The 15,531-nt window shown below is 42.4% G+C and overlaps 1 protein-coding gene and 1 long non-coding RNA gene across 2 annotated transcripts; both read right to left on the bottom strand.

The window, feature by feature from the left end:
- Window positions 1-3,422: 3,422 nt before the first annotated feature.
- On the bottom strand, window positions 3,423-7,501 carry LOC122941665 (zinc finger protein OZF-like). Its single transcript, XM_044299078.1, has 4 exons — window positions 7,445-7,501; window positions 7,264-7,361; window positions 6,800-6,902; window positions 3,423-5,081 (listed from the first exon to the last, which is right to left on the bottom strand). Exons 1-4 carry the CDS (start codon window positions 7,476-7,478, stop codon window positions 3,715-3,717), a joined length of 1,602 nt encoding a protein of 533 aa, XP_044155013.1. The 5' UTR covers window positions 7,479-7,501; the 3' UTR covers window positions 3,423-3,714.
- Window positions 7,502-7,776: 275 nt separating this feature from the next.
- LOC122941708 lies at window positions 7,777-15,117 on the bottom strand. The gene is made up of 3 exons (XR_006390500.1): window positions 15,013-15,117; window positions 7,960-8,103; window positions 7,777-7,830 (listed from the first exon to the last, which is right to left on the bottom strand). It is a non-coding gene; the product is annotated as an uncharacterized LOC122941708 (long non-coding RNA).
- Between the last annotated feature and the right edge of the window lie 414 nt (window positions 15,118-15,531).

Genomic DNA, 15,531 nt, shown 5'->3' with positions numbered 1-15,531 from the left:
TAGTTTCCGGCGGTGGGGACCCTAGGAGGTCTGAAGGGTCCAGGGGGCTCTTTGGACCTCTTGCAGCAAATCCGCAAGCTCCTCCAGATAAGCGATTGATGCCACGGTAGGGTTCCATCATGGATGCCAGATTGCGAGAAAGTTTGGAGATTTTGGCATCTGAAGTTCTTCTGGTCCTCCAGTGGATCTTGGATCACTTGGTGGGGAGCATGTCGGGTGAGTTCCAGCTACACGCTCCCTGAAGATTCAACAGTGCAGGTCGCGTGCCTTGAAAGGGCCTTTCCTGGGGAAGAAACATCTGTCGCGGAATATAATCTGCACCAAAGGAATCGGTGTTCAGCAATCATCTTCAGCTTTTGATCATTCTGCGTCAAGATAAGTACTTTTCTAAGATATGTTATTAAATCTGTTATGATTTATGTTAACATTTGATGAGAAACCCATATAAGATTTATTTTAATAGATTATCCTGGGTTTAAGATATAATGTTGAAATTCCTAGGTTAGAATGTTTATTGTTCCCACTTTTTTAGTTAGACCTCTTATTAGCTTTGGGGTCTTCATAGCTTAAGATTACTTTTTAAGCCTGTCCCTCCCAAGGGGTGTTTTTTTTTATCTCTGGTAGTCGATCTCTCTATGGTGCTGTCATGGGTTAAGGCAGGGTTTCTCAACTCCGGTCCTCGGGACCCACCTACCAGTCATGTTTTCAGGATTTCCTTAGTATTGAGCAGGTGATATAATTACTGTCAATGCATTCATTCTGTGGGATAGTCTCAAATCCAGACTGGTAGGTGGGTCCCGAGGACCGGAGTTGAGAAACCCTGGGTTAAGGGAAAAATGATAATTACACTTACTGGTAATTAGATTTTCCAGAACCCAGGACAGCACCACTCTAGTTGAGTGCCTGGGTTTGTCCCATCTAGGAGCTATTATGTTTTACACCGTAATTTTTTTTTTCTCAATCTGAATATTTGAATGAGCAAAAGACATCGGACACAAATCCGTTAATGGCGTCGATACTACAATATTTCCAAAGTCTACTGTACTATTGTACTGTCTTCAGTGTGGTGTTGGAAAGGGAAAGACATCGTATTGCACCTCCCTGTCTTTAAGTTCCAGGAAGCAAATTTTTATACCGTTCCATACTTTGGAACCCTTCTGTAGTCCTGACTTTTTTGGTCCTAATGTACACAGTGATACAAAAAAAGGACCCAGTGCCAGAATGTCGGTAGTAGCAGCATTAACTAACCGGCTTCGGAAAGGCACAACATTATTGAGGAGAAAAAGGATGAGATTGTGAATTGGATGCCTCAGTTCTCCTTTCAGTTGGAGCAGAATTATGTGGAGTTGACTTTGGTTTCTGACACCTTGCCAAGGAGCCAGGGATCACAGCGTTCCTCCTGCTCCTCTTTGCAGCCCCAGAGAAGGCTTTCAGTGGAGTCCTCTCAGTCTTCACTGCCCCTCCCTATGGCAGATACTGAAGAGAGACTCCTTGTTGACAACTTGTGTGAGAGCAGCCATGGTGGTAGTAGCCACGGTATTGTCATTGTGGCTAGCAACAGTGGCAGTTGGGGCAAATGCAGAGCTGGGGAGGAGGGCCAAAGAACCGTCTGATAAAAGCAGTCAGAATGGTGAGGACTCCGATGTTGATTCTGTGCTGGACAGGACCTGGGAGCTAAATCGGGATGCTGAGGAGGCAACATCAGAGGAGGTAGGATGGAGGCAGTAATAAAGAGCAAAGGCGAAGTACCTCCCAAAGAGGAGCAAGGGCCATGTCTGCTTCAGGATCTGGTGATGCTGCTGACACCATAGGTGGGTTAGGCCCAAAGAGTGCCAGAGCTATGCCAAGCTTGGCTGCCTTTAGCTCTGCCTAAGTATCTCCCAACTAACAGTTTGTCTCCACACTGCCGGAAGACATAGACATTGCCCTGTGCAAGCTCTTCAAGAACAAAATAGGATGTGGGCATGCAAATGCAAACATAGGCACCACAACTTTATTTAACCACAAGAAGCAGCATCACCCCATCCTGTGGGCAAGCAAAGGTGTCAGCCAGCACCAAAACAGGAGCATCTCTGATGGGGGGGAGGGGGGGGGGGTTAATGTTCAATTTAATTAAGCTAGCATATAGGTGATCAGTACACCAATACACAGGGTAGTGCAGTGAGTGATAACATGATATTAAGCATCAGGTCTGGCCCTTAATCATCCGTTTCTGTTTATTCTAAATCCAGATTCCACACAGTTGGGGGGGGGGGGGGGTTCAATTTAATGAAACCAGTATATATATATATATATAGAGATATATATATATTTATATATCTATCTCTATCAGTAGACCAATACACAGGGTAGCGTCCAAAATTATATGTGAGTGATAACGTGATATTAGGTGTCAGGCCTCAATCATCTGTTTCCATTTATTTCTGTCTCCGCAGGGTTGTAATTTTATTTTTTTGGGGGGTTGTTCAATTTAATAAAACCAGCATATCAATACACCAGGTAGTGCACAAAATTATATGTGAGGCCCAAAAATGTCACAGCTACAGAAGGGTTCCCAACAAATAACTCATAGCCAGAATTTGGGTAGTAGCAGCACCAGGTATCCGGTGAGAAGTAGTAGTAGCACTAGGCCGCAGTTGTCCCTGTCACCTTCAGGCCGAAAGGAGATCTGCTTTGACAACATCCTATGTAGAACATTGTGGCCCAGATTTATCATGCCTTCACTCCAGAATTCTGGCTTCAAAAAGTTGCTTTTGCTACTTTTTGCACTCACTTGTGCAGTTTTGTGACTTTTTGCATTTTTACACCAATCATTCCAGTTTTGTAAGGTTGCACACATCAGACTCCCAGCGTGAGTGTTTGGCAGCTCCTGTTCTGACCTCCCAGCACTGACTGTGTCACGCAGCATTATATGGATTTATGATGCCATGTAACCCTTAGAGGTCTGGAATGTATTGTTTAACACTAAGGCTGAGTTCACGCTGAGTTCAGTTATTTCCATCAGTTATTGTGAGCCAAAACCAGTAGTGAAGCTCACTAAGTTTTTTACCCACGTCCGGTTTTGGCTCACAATAACTGATCGAAATAACTGACCAAATAACTGAAGTGTTATACAATACATTCCAGAACTCTAAGGGTTACATAGGATCATAAATCAATATCATTTTATGCAACCCCATCAGCGCTGGGAAGTCAGGACAGGAGCTGCCGTATACTCGCACTGTGAGTCCAACGCTGGGAACTTGCTCGCCTGAAAGGGACCTAATGTGGATGGAAAAGTTAATGTGGTAAGCCAGGCATGCTCAACCTACGACCCTCCAGCTGTTGTAAAACTACAACTCCCACAATGCCCTGCTGTAGGCTGTTCGGGCATGCTGGGAGTTGTAGTTTTGCAACAGCTGGAGGGCCGCAGGTTGAGCATGCCTGTGGTAAGCTATATAGCCTGTTGATTAAGACTCAATTGATTAATTACTGCTTAATAATGTGTCTCTATTTAGTTGTACCTAGGGTTCTTAACCATTTTGTTGTGTGCTGCCAAGGGCGATCAGGAATAGTATATAGGCGTGTTATCTGGATTCTATTCATTTTTTGGATAACAGATGTTTATTGATAATTTCACATATTTCTTAACATTTAATGCTCCATATTGCGTTCCCTTTCTCCTGACTTTACTTTGACGGTGGCACAAAGATATATTTACTTCCCTGTGTAAGTTCATTGATGTTTAAGACAATTGTATTTGTCGGTTAAACCTCCTGTGTGAATTATCTGATGTCTAACAAGAGATTTTTTCAAAGCAAAGCATTTCCCACATTCTGTACATGCAAAAGTCTTCTCCCCAGTGTGAACTTTTTGATGATTAATGAGGTTTGATTTCTGATTAAAACATCTCCCACATTCTGAACATGAAAATGGTTTCTCTCCTGTGTGAATTATCTGATGTTTAATAAGATCTGATTTATCATAACAACGTTTCCCACATTCAGAACATGAATACGGCTTCTCCCCTGTGTGATATCTCAGATGTTTAACAAGATCTGGTTTAGCTGTAAAACATTTCCCACATTCTGAACATGGAAATGGCTTCTCTCCTGTGTGACGTCTCTGATGTATAACAAGCAATTTTTTAGATGTAAAACATTTGTCACATTCTGTACATGGAAATGGCTTCTTTCCTGTGTGAGTTCTCTGATGTGTAACAAGATGTGATTTAACGCTGTAGTGTTTCCCGCACACTGAACATGAAAAAGGCTTCTCCCCTGTGTGAGTTCTCTGATGGATAACAAGCTCTGATTTAACTCTATAACTTTTTCCACAATCTGAACATGAGTATGGCCTCTCCCCTGTGTGAATTCTCTGATGTATAACAAGATCTGATTTCTGAACAAAACATTTTCTACATTCTGAGCATATATATGGTTTCTCCCCTGTATGAATTCTTTTGTGTTTTTCAAGAGCATATTTAACGCTATAATGTTTTCCACAATATGAACATGAATATGGCTTCTCCCCTGTGTGACTTCTCTGATGTATAACAAGATATGATTTATTGGTAAAACATTTCCTACATTCTAAACATGAAAATGGTCTCTCCCCTGTGTGGGTTATCTGATGTTTAACAAGATCTGATTTATGTTTAAAACATTTTCCACATTCTGAGCATGAAAATGGTTTCTCCCCTGTGTGAATTCTCTGATGTCTAACAAGTTCCCATTTATGTTTAAAACATTTCCCACATTCTGAACATGAATACGGCTTCACTCCTGTGTGAATTTTCTGATGTTTAACAAGATCTGATTTCCGTTTAAAATATTTTCCACATTCTGAACAGGATAATGGCTTCTCCCTTGTGTGAGTTCTTGTATGTTCCTCCTTTCTATGTTCTTTCATTTGGGTAACAGCCTGTGACAAATCAAAAGGTAGGACACATTGAAAAGGATCAGATGATTGATTGCTGTTTTCAAATGCTGATGTATATGGGACAATGGCATTCTTTTCATAAGTATCTTGTAAGATGCCAAGATCATCTGCTTTAAAATCTGAAGACCGTAGGTGTCCAGTTGAGCTCCTGGTACAGTCATCTGCCAAGAATAAAAGTGATAATCTTATCATTAAAAACAATACTATTAGTACATATATAGTATTTAAAAAAGGTTTGGATTGTTAGCCAGTAGGAAATGTTTTATAGCTCTTATTAACAGCTTAATTACCGGAGTACTTACCCCCTTCCTTACCAGGCACATTTTTCAGGTTTATTTTTAGTTCTTATTGCAAATAATTCCTGAGCCAACCTACATGTATTTGATATTATTTTTCATGGGACACTGTAGAACTGTTTTGTGCTGTTAGATAACTATTGATGTATATTTAAGGAGAAACTGAAAACTATGATTTTTTGGAAAAATAATTTTCCTCTGTTACTAAAGATTTCCAGACAAAACATTTCTAAAACCATTGCCGTATTTTTGTACTGTGAAAATATATGTTTTTTGTGTAATTTATCTACTGGCTGGGCCTGCCACAAGACTGAAGCGCATTGGTGGCTTATTTTTCTATTGCTGGGGCACAGTGCTGGAAGAACAGATGTTGTACAGCGCCAAATACATTAGAAACTCCTTAAAAGATACTTTTTTATGTTGATCTCCTAAGGGTTTTATCTTTCGGAAATTCAGATATGTTCAGCTTTTGTTTTTTTGCGATACTATTGCTTTTTTAAATGTATTTTAAACTTTTTTTATGAAAAAAATTAATTAACCCCTTCTGGCCACAGTCAGGGCAGGAAAAGATTAATTCACAGACTGTAGGCACACAGTTAATTTTAGAGCCAGCAGGGGGCACTCACACCAAGAAGTGTACAACAGCTTTTTTCACTTTACATTGCAATGGATTGTTATCACATGCGCCATGCAGGGAGCATGTGTTATAGCACAGCCATAATGTCAATGCCATTGTTGCTGACCACCTTGCAATGGATTGTTATCACATGCGCCATGCAGGGAGCATGTGTTATAGCACAGCCATAATGTCAATACCATTGTTGCTGACCACCTTGTCCAGTTGAAGTTGGTGGGGAGACAGCTAACAGGATGGTTGTTGCTTGCCAAGGCTGATCAGCTCCAGCACCACATGGCAACACTTCATTACTCATATGATAGGAGGGAGGGGGAGTAGAAGAAACACTGTTATATCAGTAAGGGATGAGAGCATATCCACTGAGGAGGACATGAAGAAGGCAGATAAGCACCTTGTGTAGGATCCAGACTGAAACAAACATGGAGGTGCATAACCTCTCCTACGCAAAACACTGACATGGTGGGCTGTGAAGCACATGTACACTGCCCATAACAGCTGTTCCAGGTGTCAATGGTGGTATGCACCTTACTGCACAGTGACAACTGCAAGGAGTAGCTCACGTTCTCTGCTACATGCCACTACAAGGCAGGGATGACTTCCCTACAGAAATAATGGCAGTTAGGTATCTTCCAGTAAGGCTGAGTACACGCCATAAGTGCTACAGAAGCAACTTGGCCAGATGGGTGTTAAGCTTGCACACCATTAAATTGCTGGGCGAGTAGAGTTGCTTCCTGGCCCTACATTCTGTTATCAATGACTGTTCAAAGAGGGACCTGGAAATGGAGGACACGCTTATTCCAATTGCTTGCCAGTTCTATTTTCCCACTGTTGTCTGGTGCTGCAATAAAGCAACGGTGCCTTTTGTTTGAGTTTTAACAGCTGATTTTTTATTTTTTTATAAATCAAATGTAAGTCTTCTCTGCTTTATGTAGTGGTTACCACTCACCTGGTTGGTTATCTGTAGGAATATCCTCTATACTCTGGTCATCACTCCTCACATATGTCTCTGTAACATATATAATGTTCAGATCTTCACCCGGATTCACAAGCTTTGAGACAAATATTGTAAAATTCATCAGACGGTTGGAGAAGTCGTGTGGAAGGTTTTATATAATCAGAAAACATCTTTAATTAGCAGGATAACCAAAATGACCGAACTGCAAGAGTTATCTGACATAAATAAGTCCAACAGGTTCCTTATTCCGATCAGCATTCTCTACAGCCAGAAAACTGAGAAGATCCAGACAACTTGTAATGTCTATGGTCGGCTGTAATCCTGCCATCTCCACCTTTCTCATTATACAAGGATAAAACATATAATACTGGTGGATAAAACAAGACTTAACACAAGATCTTTACAGCCTTCTACAGATCATAAGGGACATTTCATGAGACCTTATCTCCATCTACCTGATCATCCTGTGGGACATTGTTGACAGGTTCTTCTGAACCATCATGTGGAAGACGAGGACTAGGACATCTCTCCGGTGTTCTTCTCTCTTCCTTAACTGTAGGAAACACATCCAATGACTGAATTGATTCCTTACATACAGATATTGAGAGGATGTGTGGATTTAGTCATGTCTATTACCTGGTAATGTGAGAGGCTGGTGATCCTCCATCATGACGTCCTTGTACAGATCTTTGTGTCCTTCTAAATACTCCCACTCCTCCATGGAGAAATAGACGGTGACATCCTGAAACCTTATAGGAACCTGACAACACAATGATACGGTCATCACCCAGATCCCTTTATAGCGTTTCTGTATAATGTCCCAGCATTCCCAGCAGTGTCACCTCTCCAGTCAGCAGCTCAATGATCTTGTTGGTGAGTTCTAGGATTTTCTCTCTATTGATTTCTTCATGTATCAGGGGGTGAGGTGGAGGCCCTGTGACTGGGCTCAGGGTTCTTCCCCATCCTTCAGACACAGGGTCCTGACAGCGCTCACTAGAGGTCTTCTTCACTACTGTGTAGTCCTGGTTATGGAGAGACACAGTAATAAATATCACTCCATACATCTCCAGAGTCCCTCACCTCTCCAGTCATGTCCATCTGTTAGGAACATAGATAAGATTATGTAATGTGACATCATCAGAATTTCTCACCTCTCCAGTAAGCCGGAAGAGGATCTCTAGGGTGAGATTTATAAAATGCTCTGCCATCTTCTCCCTATCCATCCTCGACGGGTCAGTAAGGAGAAGGATCTTATATAGGAGATATCCACTGAGCAGATCCTATATTGTAGGAACCTGAATGGAAAAAAGATGAGACGATGTAAAATCCTACAAAATCCCATGTAAAATACAATCACTGTAGCTAACCAGAAACATATTAACCCCCTTATGGATGCAGTCAGGTTTTTTTCTGTAATGATTATTAATGATGCTTTTATTGAAATTGATTGTGAGCTATACACACATCTTACATTGTTGATTTATACGTTTTGTCAGTGTTGAAGTCCGGAATTTCTCAGCTTCTGAGACTGATTGTCATTACACACAGACTGGTTAATAATTATCTTGATCATGTTAACAATCCGGAGTTCCTCAAGTTTAATGATGAGCTTAAGGAAGATCTTAAGCAAACTGAGGATGCCCTTATACAGATGAAGCAATCTAAATTCAACCGGGACCTCCACGATCTATATTAAGAGGCTTACGCTCCAAGAAAGCATATCGCCGCAGGATTTCCTTCAGCTCCACGGACGCTGACTCATTAGAATCAGAAGGTGATGTGGAACAACCACAGGTGAAGGAAACCGCAAACACCCCTGCTCAAGAATCGAGTTCACACAAACAGGCGGCAAAAAACGCAGAGCGGGTCGAAGAAAAATGAGTTACAAATAATGAATTTATCTGCTTGCCTATTATCCCAATATGAGTTGAATGTATTGGAAAAAGGCTTAACATTCTTGCCTACATGCCATTTTGACCTATATAAAACTATATTGGACGTAAACAGATTGGCCCGTAATTTAACTCTGCAGCAGCACTTTCAATCAATTGATCTGTGCACAGAAAATATGTTGATCTTGAAGCCGACCTGTTTACCTCCAAAGTAAATACGACTCCAGATGATGATAATTTATCTATAACCTGTGATTAAAAACATAATGCAGTTAATATGTCATTTTTGGAGATGATACATGTATATGATCTGCAGGAGTTAGGTAACATGAGCTCCTCTTTAAACCCTGTCCATTGCTCACAGAGCTTTAACTCTTCCAACCGTGACTTCTACCCTATCCAGTCCAAATCTCATGCGCTGGATAGGTTTCAAGAATTGGTTGAGAAGGATTTAGTTCTACTAAATAACAAAATCACCTCCCGGAGCCAAGACTCTAGATTTAACAATCTGTCTAAAAAAGAATACATAGCACTTTGTGGTTAAACAGGCTGATAAGGGGGGAGCGGTGGTCATTTTGGATAGTTAATTGTATAGGCTTCAGATCCATCAGCTGTTACAAGATAATAAGACCTATAAAACTCTACCCAGTAACCCGCTCCCCTCTTTTCAAGTAGAAATCAGGGAATTGTTAACTCATGGGCTTAAGATTGGTGTCCTGAAACAGAAAGAATATGATTACATTTTTGTGGAACACCCTGTTATCCCTATTCTACATGCCCTCCCAAAAGTGCACAAGCAAATTTTTCCTCCACCTCTCAGACCCATAGTATCGGGCATAGGGTCATACTCTGAACGCCTTTGCCAATGGGTGGATTCATTGTTACAACCACTAATCCCCCATATCCCGGGTTTTCTGAGAGATACTAAATCAGTCCTACAAGCGGTACAGGAATTGGAATGGTCTGAACAATACACATGGGTAACGGCGGATGTCATTGCGCTTTACCCCAGTATTCCACACGATTTAGTTACCACCTCTCTAACATGGTTTCTGGAGAACTTTGGGAATTTTTCTGCTGTGCTGGTGGAGTATGTGGTGGCTGTGGTGGACTTTCTCCTAAGGCTGAATTTTTTTATGTTTGATGAGATTTTTTTTCTACAAACATCGGGGGTGTCGATGGGGGCCAAGTTCTCTCCCTCCATAGCTAATATATTTATGGCGTGGTGGGAGAGATGCTTCCTCCTCATCGACACCAACCCTTTTGCAGGTGATATAAGATGGTACGGCCGTTACATCGACGACTTGATTTTTATCTGGTCCGGGGATGTGGCGGCCATACCGCCTTTTACCCGCTACTTGAATTCATGTGTGAACAGTATTCAATTCACTGTTCAGCATGATACCACGAATGTCGCGTTCTTGGATCTCGGCCTCATGGGGGACTCCTCCACAGCCTCCATATACACCAGCACTTACAGGAAACCATCAGCTGGCAATACTTTATTACATGCCAGGTCATGCCATCCTACCCATACAATCACAAATATTCCCAAAGGGGAATTGATCAGAGCTAGGAGAAATTGTAGTCTGACAACTACTTACAAAACTAAAGCGCAGGACATTATAAACAGATTGACATGCAGAGCATATCCCCAACAAAAGATGCGAAAATATAACAAAGAAGTCTTAGATATGAATAGAGATCATTTGCTCTCAGTAGATCAAATTAAATCTAAAGTAATGAACAGGAAAAGAAATTGTGATGCAAAGTACATCAACAAAAATGTTTTTGTTACACAATTCAGCAGTGAATATACACAAACCTGTAACATCATCAAAAAACATTTCCCAGTGTTAGCATGTGACAAAAATTGGTTGGCAGTTACACAAAATGGGGTTAAATGTGCGGCACGCAAAGCCCCCACTACACTACGTGCAGAATTATTAGGCAAATGAGTATTTTGACCACATCATCCTCTTTATGCATGTTGTCTTACTCCAAGCTGTATAGGCTCGAAAGCCTACTACCAATTAAGCATATTAGGTGATGTGCATCTCTGTAATGAGAAGGGGTGTGGTCTAATGACATCAACACCCTATATCAGGTGTGCATAATTATTAGGAAACTTCCTTTCCTTTGGCAAAATGGGTCAAAAGAAGGACTTGACAGGCTCAGAAAAGTCAAAAATAGTGAGATATCTTGCAGAGGGATGCAGCACTCTTAAAATTGCAAAGCTTCTGAAGCGTGATCATCGAACAATCAAGCGTTTCATTCAAAATAGTCAACAGGGTCGCAAGAAGCGTGTGGAAAAACCAAGGCGCAAAATAACTGCCCATGAACTGAGAAAAGTCAAGCGTGCAGCTGCCAAGATGCCACTTGCCACTAGTTTGGCCATATTTCAGAGCTGCAACATCACTGGAGTGCCCAAAAGTACAAGGTGTGCAATACTCAGAGACATGGCCAAGGTAAGAAAGGCTGAAAGACGACCACCACTGAACAAGACACACAAGCTGAAACGTCAAGACTGGGCCAAGAAATATCTCAAGACTGATTTTTCTAAGGTTTTATGGACTGATGAAATGAGAGTGAGTCTTGATGGGCCAGATGGCTGGATTGGTAAAGGGCAGAGAGCTCCAGTCCGACTCAGACGCCAGCAAGGTGGAGGTGGAGTACTGGTTTGGGCTGGTATCATCAAAGATGAGCTTGTGCGGCCTTTTTGGGTTGAGGATGGAGTCAAGCTCAACTCCCAGTCCTACTGCCAGTTTCTGGAAGACACCTTCTTCAAGCAGTGGTACAGGAAGAAGACTGCAAGGTAAGAAAAACATGATTTTCATGCAGGACAATTCTCCATCACACGCGTCCAAGTACTCCACAACGTGGCTGGCAAGAAAGGGTATAAAAGAAGAAAATCTAATGACATGGCCTCCTTGTTCACCTGATCTGAACCCCATTGAGAACCTGTGGTCCATCATCAAATGTGAGATTTACAAGGGGGGAAAACAGTACACCTCTCTGAACAGTGTCTGGGAGGCTGTGGTTGCTGCTGCACGCAATGTTGATGGTGAACAGATCAAAACACTGACAGAATCCATGGATGGCAGGCTTTTGAGTGTCCTTGCAAAGAAAGGTGGCTATATTGGTCACTGATTTGTTTTTGTTTTGTTTTTGAATGTCAGAAATGTATATTTGTGAATGTTGAGATGTTATATTGGTTTCACTGGTAAAAATAAATAATTGAAATGGGTATATATTTGTTTTTTGTTAAGTTGCCTAATAATTATGCACAGTAATAGTCACCTGCACACACAGATATCCCCCTAAAATAGCTAAAACTAAAAACAAACTAAAAACTACTTCCAAAAATATTCAGCTTTGATATTAATGAGTTTTTTGGGTTCATTGAGAACATGGTTGTTGTTCAATAATAAAATGAATCCTCAAAAATACAACTTGCCTAATAATTCTGCACTCCCTGTATAGCCAACACAGTTAGTCCCAGTCTCTTTCAAAATAAAAGATCTTTGAAACCTACAAATACATGGTTATCAACTAAAGGAAACTATAAATGCGGACACTCCATCTGCACCTGCTGTAAACATATGAAAATTTCGAGATCGTTTGAATCCAGTGTTAATGGTCGAAGTTTTGTGATAAAATCATTTTTAAACTGTAATACAACCTATGCCATATATTTAATCACCTGCACTAAGTGTATGTTACAGTACGTAGGTCTATTACAGTGTATGTTAAGAAAACACATCTCAAATGTACCACACCATGAAAGCCGCAACATTTCTGCGGCTAGTCTCAATTTTGCGCTAGTTCATGGTGGTGATACCTCTGACATGTCTGTGCAAGGTATTGAAAGGGTTAACAAACCAGTAAGAGGTGGTGACCGCAGAAGGAAACTACTAAATAGAGAATTCTACTGGATCTTCCAGCTAGAAAGTCGCCAGCCTCAGGGGTTAAACAAAAGATTAGATTTGATCCTTCAGTACTAACTTTTCCTTCTTTTTCCCTATGTCTTCTAAATTACCGTATTTTTTGCTTTATAAGACGCACTTTTTTCCCCCCAAAAGTGGGGGGAAAATGGCCGTGCGTCTTATAAAGCGAATACTTCGCTGGCCGCTATGCTGCGCAGCGCGGCCAGCGAAGTATCAGTGACAGTGTGGAGGGAGGAGGCGGGGCCCGGTGCAGTGACTCTACTCTAATACACCGGGCCCCGCAACTGTTAAACATTCAATCTGATCTATATCTAATAGTATATGCTCTGTACGGCTCTTACTGTAGTACCGTAAGTATAGCGCAGACCGGCATCTCTCTCGGTCATGCGCCGCTTGCCGCACCTCCTTCCTCATGCGCCGTCTGCTCCAGCTCCCTCTGTCATGCGCCGCCTGCCCCAGCTCCCTCTGTCATGCGCCGCCTGCCTGTTCATTCATAAAGTGAGATAAGCAGGCAGGCGGCGCATGAGGAGGGAGCTGGGGCAGGTGGCACATGACAGAGGGAGCTGGAGCAGACGGCGCATGAGGAGGGAGCTGCGGCAGGTGGCGCATGAGGAGGGAGCTGGGGCAGGCGGCACATGACAGAGGGAGCTGGAGCAGACGGCGCATGAGGAGGGAGCTGCGGCAGGTGGCGCATGACCGATGGAGATGCCGGTCTGCGCTATACTTACGGTACTACAGTAAGAGCCGTACAGAGCATATACTATTAGATATAGATCAGATTGAATGTTTAACAGCTGCGGGGCCCGGTGTATTAGAGTAGAGTCACTGCACTGGGCCCCGCCATGAGTGTCTCCGCCTCCTCCCTCCACACTGATGCATCTGATGGGGGATCTGTACATGACACTTAGGGGGATCATCCACAGAGCCCCATAAGTGTTATCCACAGATCCCCCCTCAGTGTCATGCACAGATCCCCCCTCAGTGTCATGCACAGATCCCCCCTCAGTGTCATTCACAGATCCCCCTCAGTGTCATGCACAGATCCCCCCTCAGTGTAATGCACAGATCCCCCCTCAGTGTAATGCACAGATCCCCCCTCAGTGTAATCCACAGATCCCCCATAACAGTGCGCCATCCACAGATCCCCATAACAGTGCGTCATCCACAGATCCCCCCATAACAGTGTCATCCACAGATCCCCCCATAACAGTGTCATCCACAGATCCCCATAACAGTACATCATCCACAGACCACCTTTAGTTCAAAAGCTACCAAAAGCACACCTTTTGGTTCAAAATATTTTTTTCTTATTTTCCTCCTCAAAAACCTAGGTGCGTCTTATCATCAGGTGCGTCTTATAAAGCGAAAAATACGGTACTCAGGATGAATCACATTAATCCTTTTTAGTTTAGTTTTTTTTACCAAGCGCCCTTCCAGGAGCTGTGGCTCACCTCCCCCTATAAAGGTGATGATGTTAGTGTATGTTGAGCAGTCATGAGTAAGGGCTAAACTGTTTTATGCCCGAAACGCGTAGACGCATGCAACCTATGTCTGGATGTTTTTAGTATTTATTACTATTCAATATAGTGCTTTTTTGGACCCCCACGAAGCAAGGCTGGACCAACTTCTTTCTGCAATAATTATCTCTCTGGTTCAAGAAAACAATTCACCTTAACTGGGGAACGAGCAGAACTGTCACCTGGTTCCTCCTTTTCATCTTTTTTGCTGCTGATCCAGCAGTTCCTGGGCTCCTCCTCTGTTATCCAAGATCTTAGACTACTTGATGCATTACTGTGCTTTTGGTAGACACCTCCTCAGGCCTTAGATTGGCCGGCTCTGCCCATATGAACAGTGCTGGCCAATCCGATAGCAGGGCTGGACAAGTAGGAGCTAAACCAAACATTCAAAAGGTCAGACGGTCTGGTTTTGGTGGTAAACAAGTCTGGCTTTTTTCCTCCAAAACATGCTCATCTTTAAACCCTATGGCAGCTATGGAAAATCACCAGCTTCTCATTCAAAGTCTCAAAAGTCTCTCAGCATTAATTAATTCTTTTTTAACCTTATCGCAAGACTTTAGATGGAACATTAAATGGGGCTGTTAAAATAAATACAACTCATTTCTCCAGAAAAACTGTACAGTTATGACAACCGAAAGGTGACTTACGGCTAATGGAAGAAGGGGAGATAAAAAAAACTAACAAAAGCAACGGAACTGCCCAAATTGGTTATGTCCTAAAAAGGTTAACCCCATTTTCTGCTCAACATGTGCAAGAAAGACACACTGGAAACTTCCTCCAGTCCTCAGAAGGCAGATTCTGTCCTCACTGACTGAGAAGTCTCCAGGGAAATGTTATACAATCCTTACCTGCCCCAGTAATCCTGACAGACAGTGGCGGTGACTGTACACATATCTCCACCTGCACCGCTGGACACAACCATGGATGGGGGAGGGGATACTAGTGGGCTAAAGGACCTTTCATGATGTCATGACCATGTGATCATGTGTGGGAGGAGTCAGGTTCTGCGCTGTGCTTATGGAGGTAAAGGACCTGTGATGATGTTATGACCATGTGATCATGTGTGGGAGGAGTCAGGCTCCAGGCAGGGCTGTTGGAGAGAGGTAAAGGGACCTTTCATGATATCATGACTAGGTATGAGCGAATCGACTTCACATGGTATATCCGAAGTCAATTCGCTAAAAACTTTTTTGTAATACTGTATGGAGTTCCTGCTCCATACATTATTAGAATGTACTGGCCCCGATGATCTGAATTTCTTATTTTGTGAAGTCACGTGATACTTTTTGTAAAAACTTCGGGGATAAATTATTACTGTAAAAAAACCTTGTTACCGAACTCGGGTTCAGTTTGGTACCAAGGTCTTA

The sequence above is a fragment of the Bufo gargarizans genome, chromosome 6 (assembly GCF_014858855.1).
Source record: "Bufo gargarizans isolate SCDJY-AF-19 chromosome 6, ASM1485885v1, whole genome shotgun sequence".
In the NCBI taxonomy this organism is placed as follows: domain Eukaryota; kingdom Metazoa; phylum Chordata; class Amphibia; order Anura; family Bufonidae; genus Bufo; species Bufo gargarizans.
This window is presented reverse-complemented; position numbering and strand designations above follow the sequence as displayed.

Coding starts and splice junctions, on each gene's coding strand:
- LOC122941665 (XM_044299078.1), bottom strand. CDS start 7,478: ATGATGGAGGATCACCAGCCTCTCACATTACCAG. Junction 7,362..7,444: donor CCAGCCTCTCACATTACCAG/GTAATAGACATG, acceptor TGTTTCCTACAG/TTAAGGAAGAGAGAAGAACA. Junction 5,082..6,799: donor TCCTACAGATAACCAACCAG/GTGAGTGGTAAC, acceptor TATTCTTGGCAG/ATGACTGTACCAGGAGCTCA.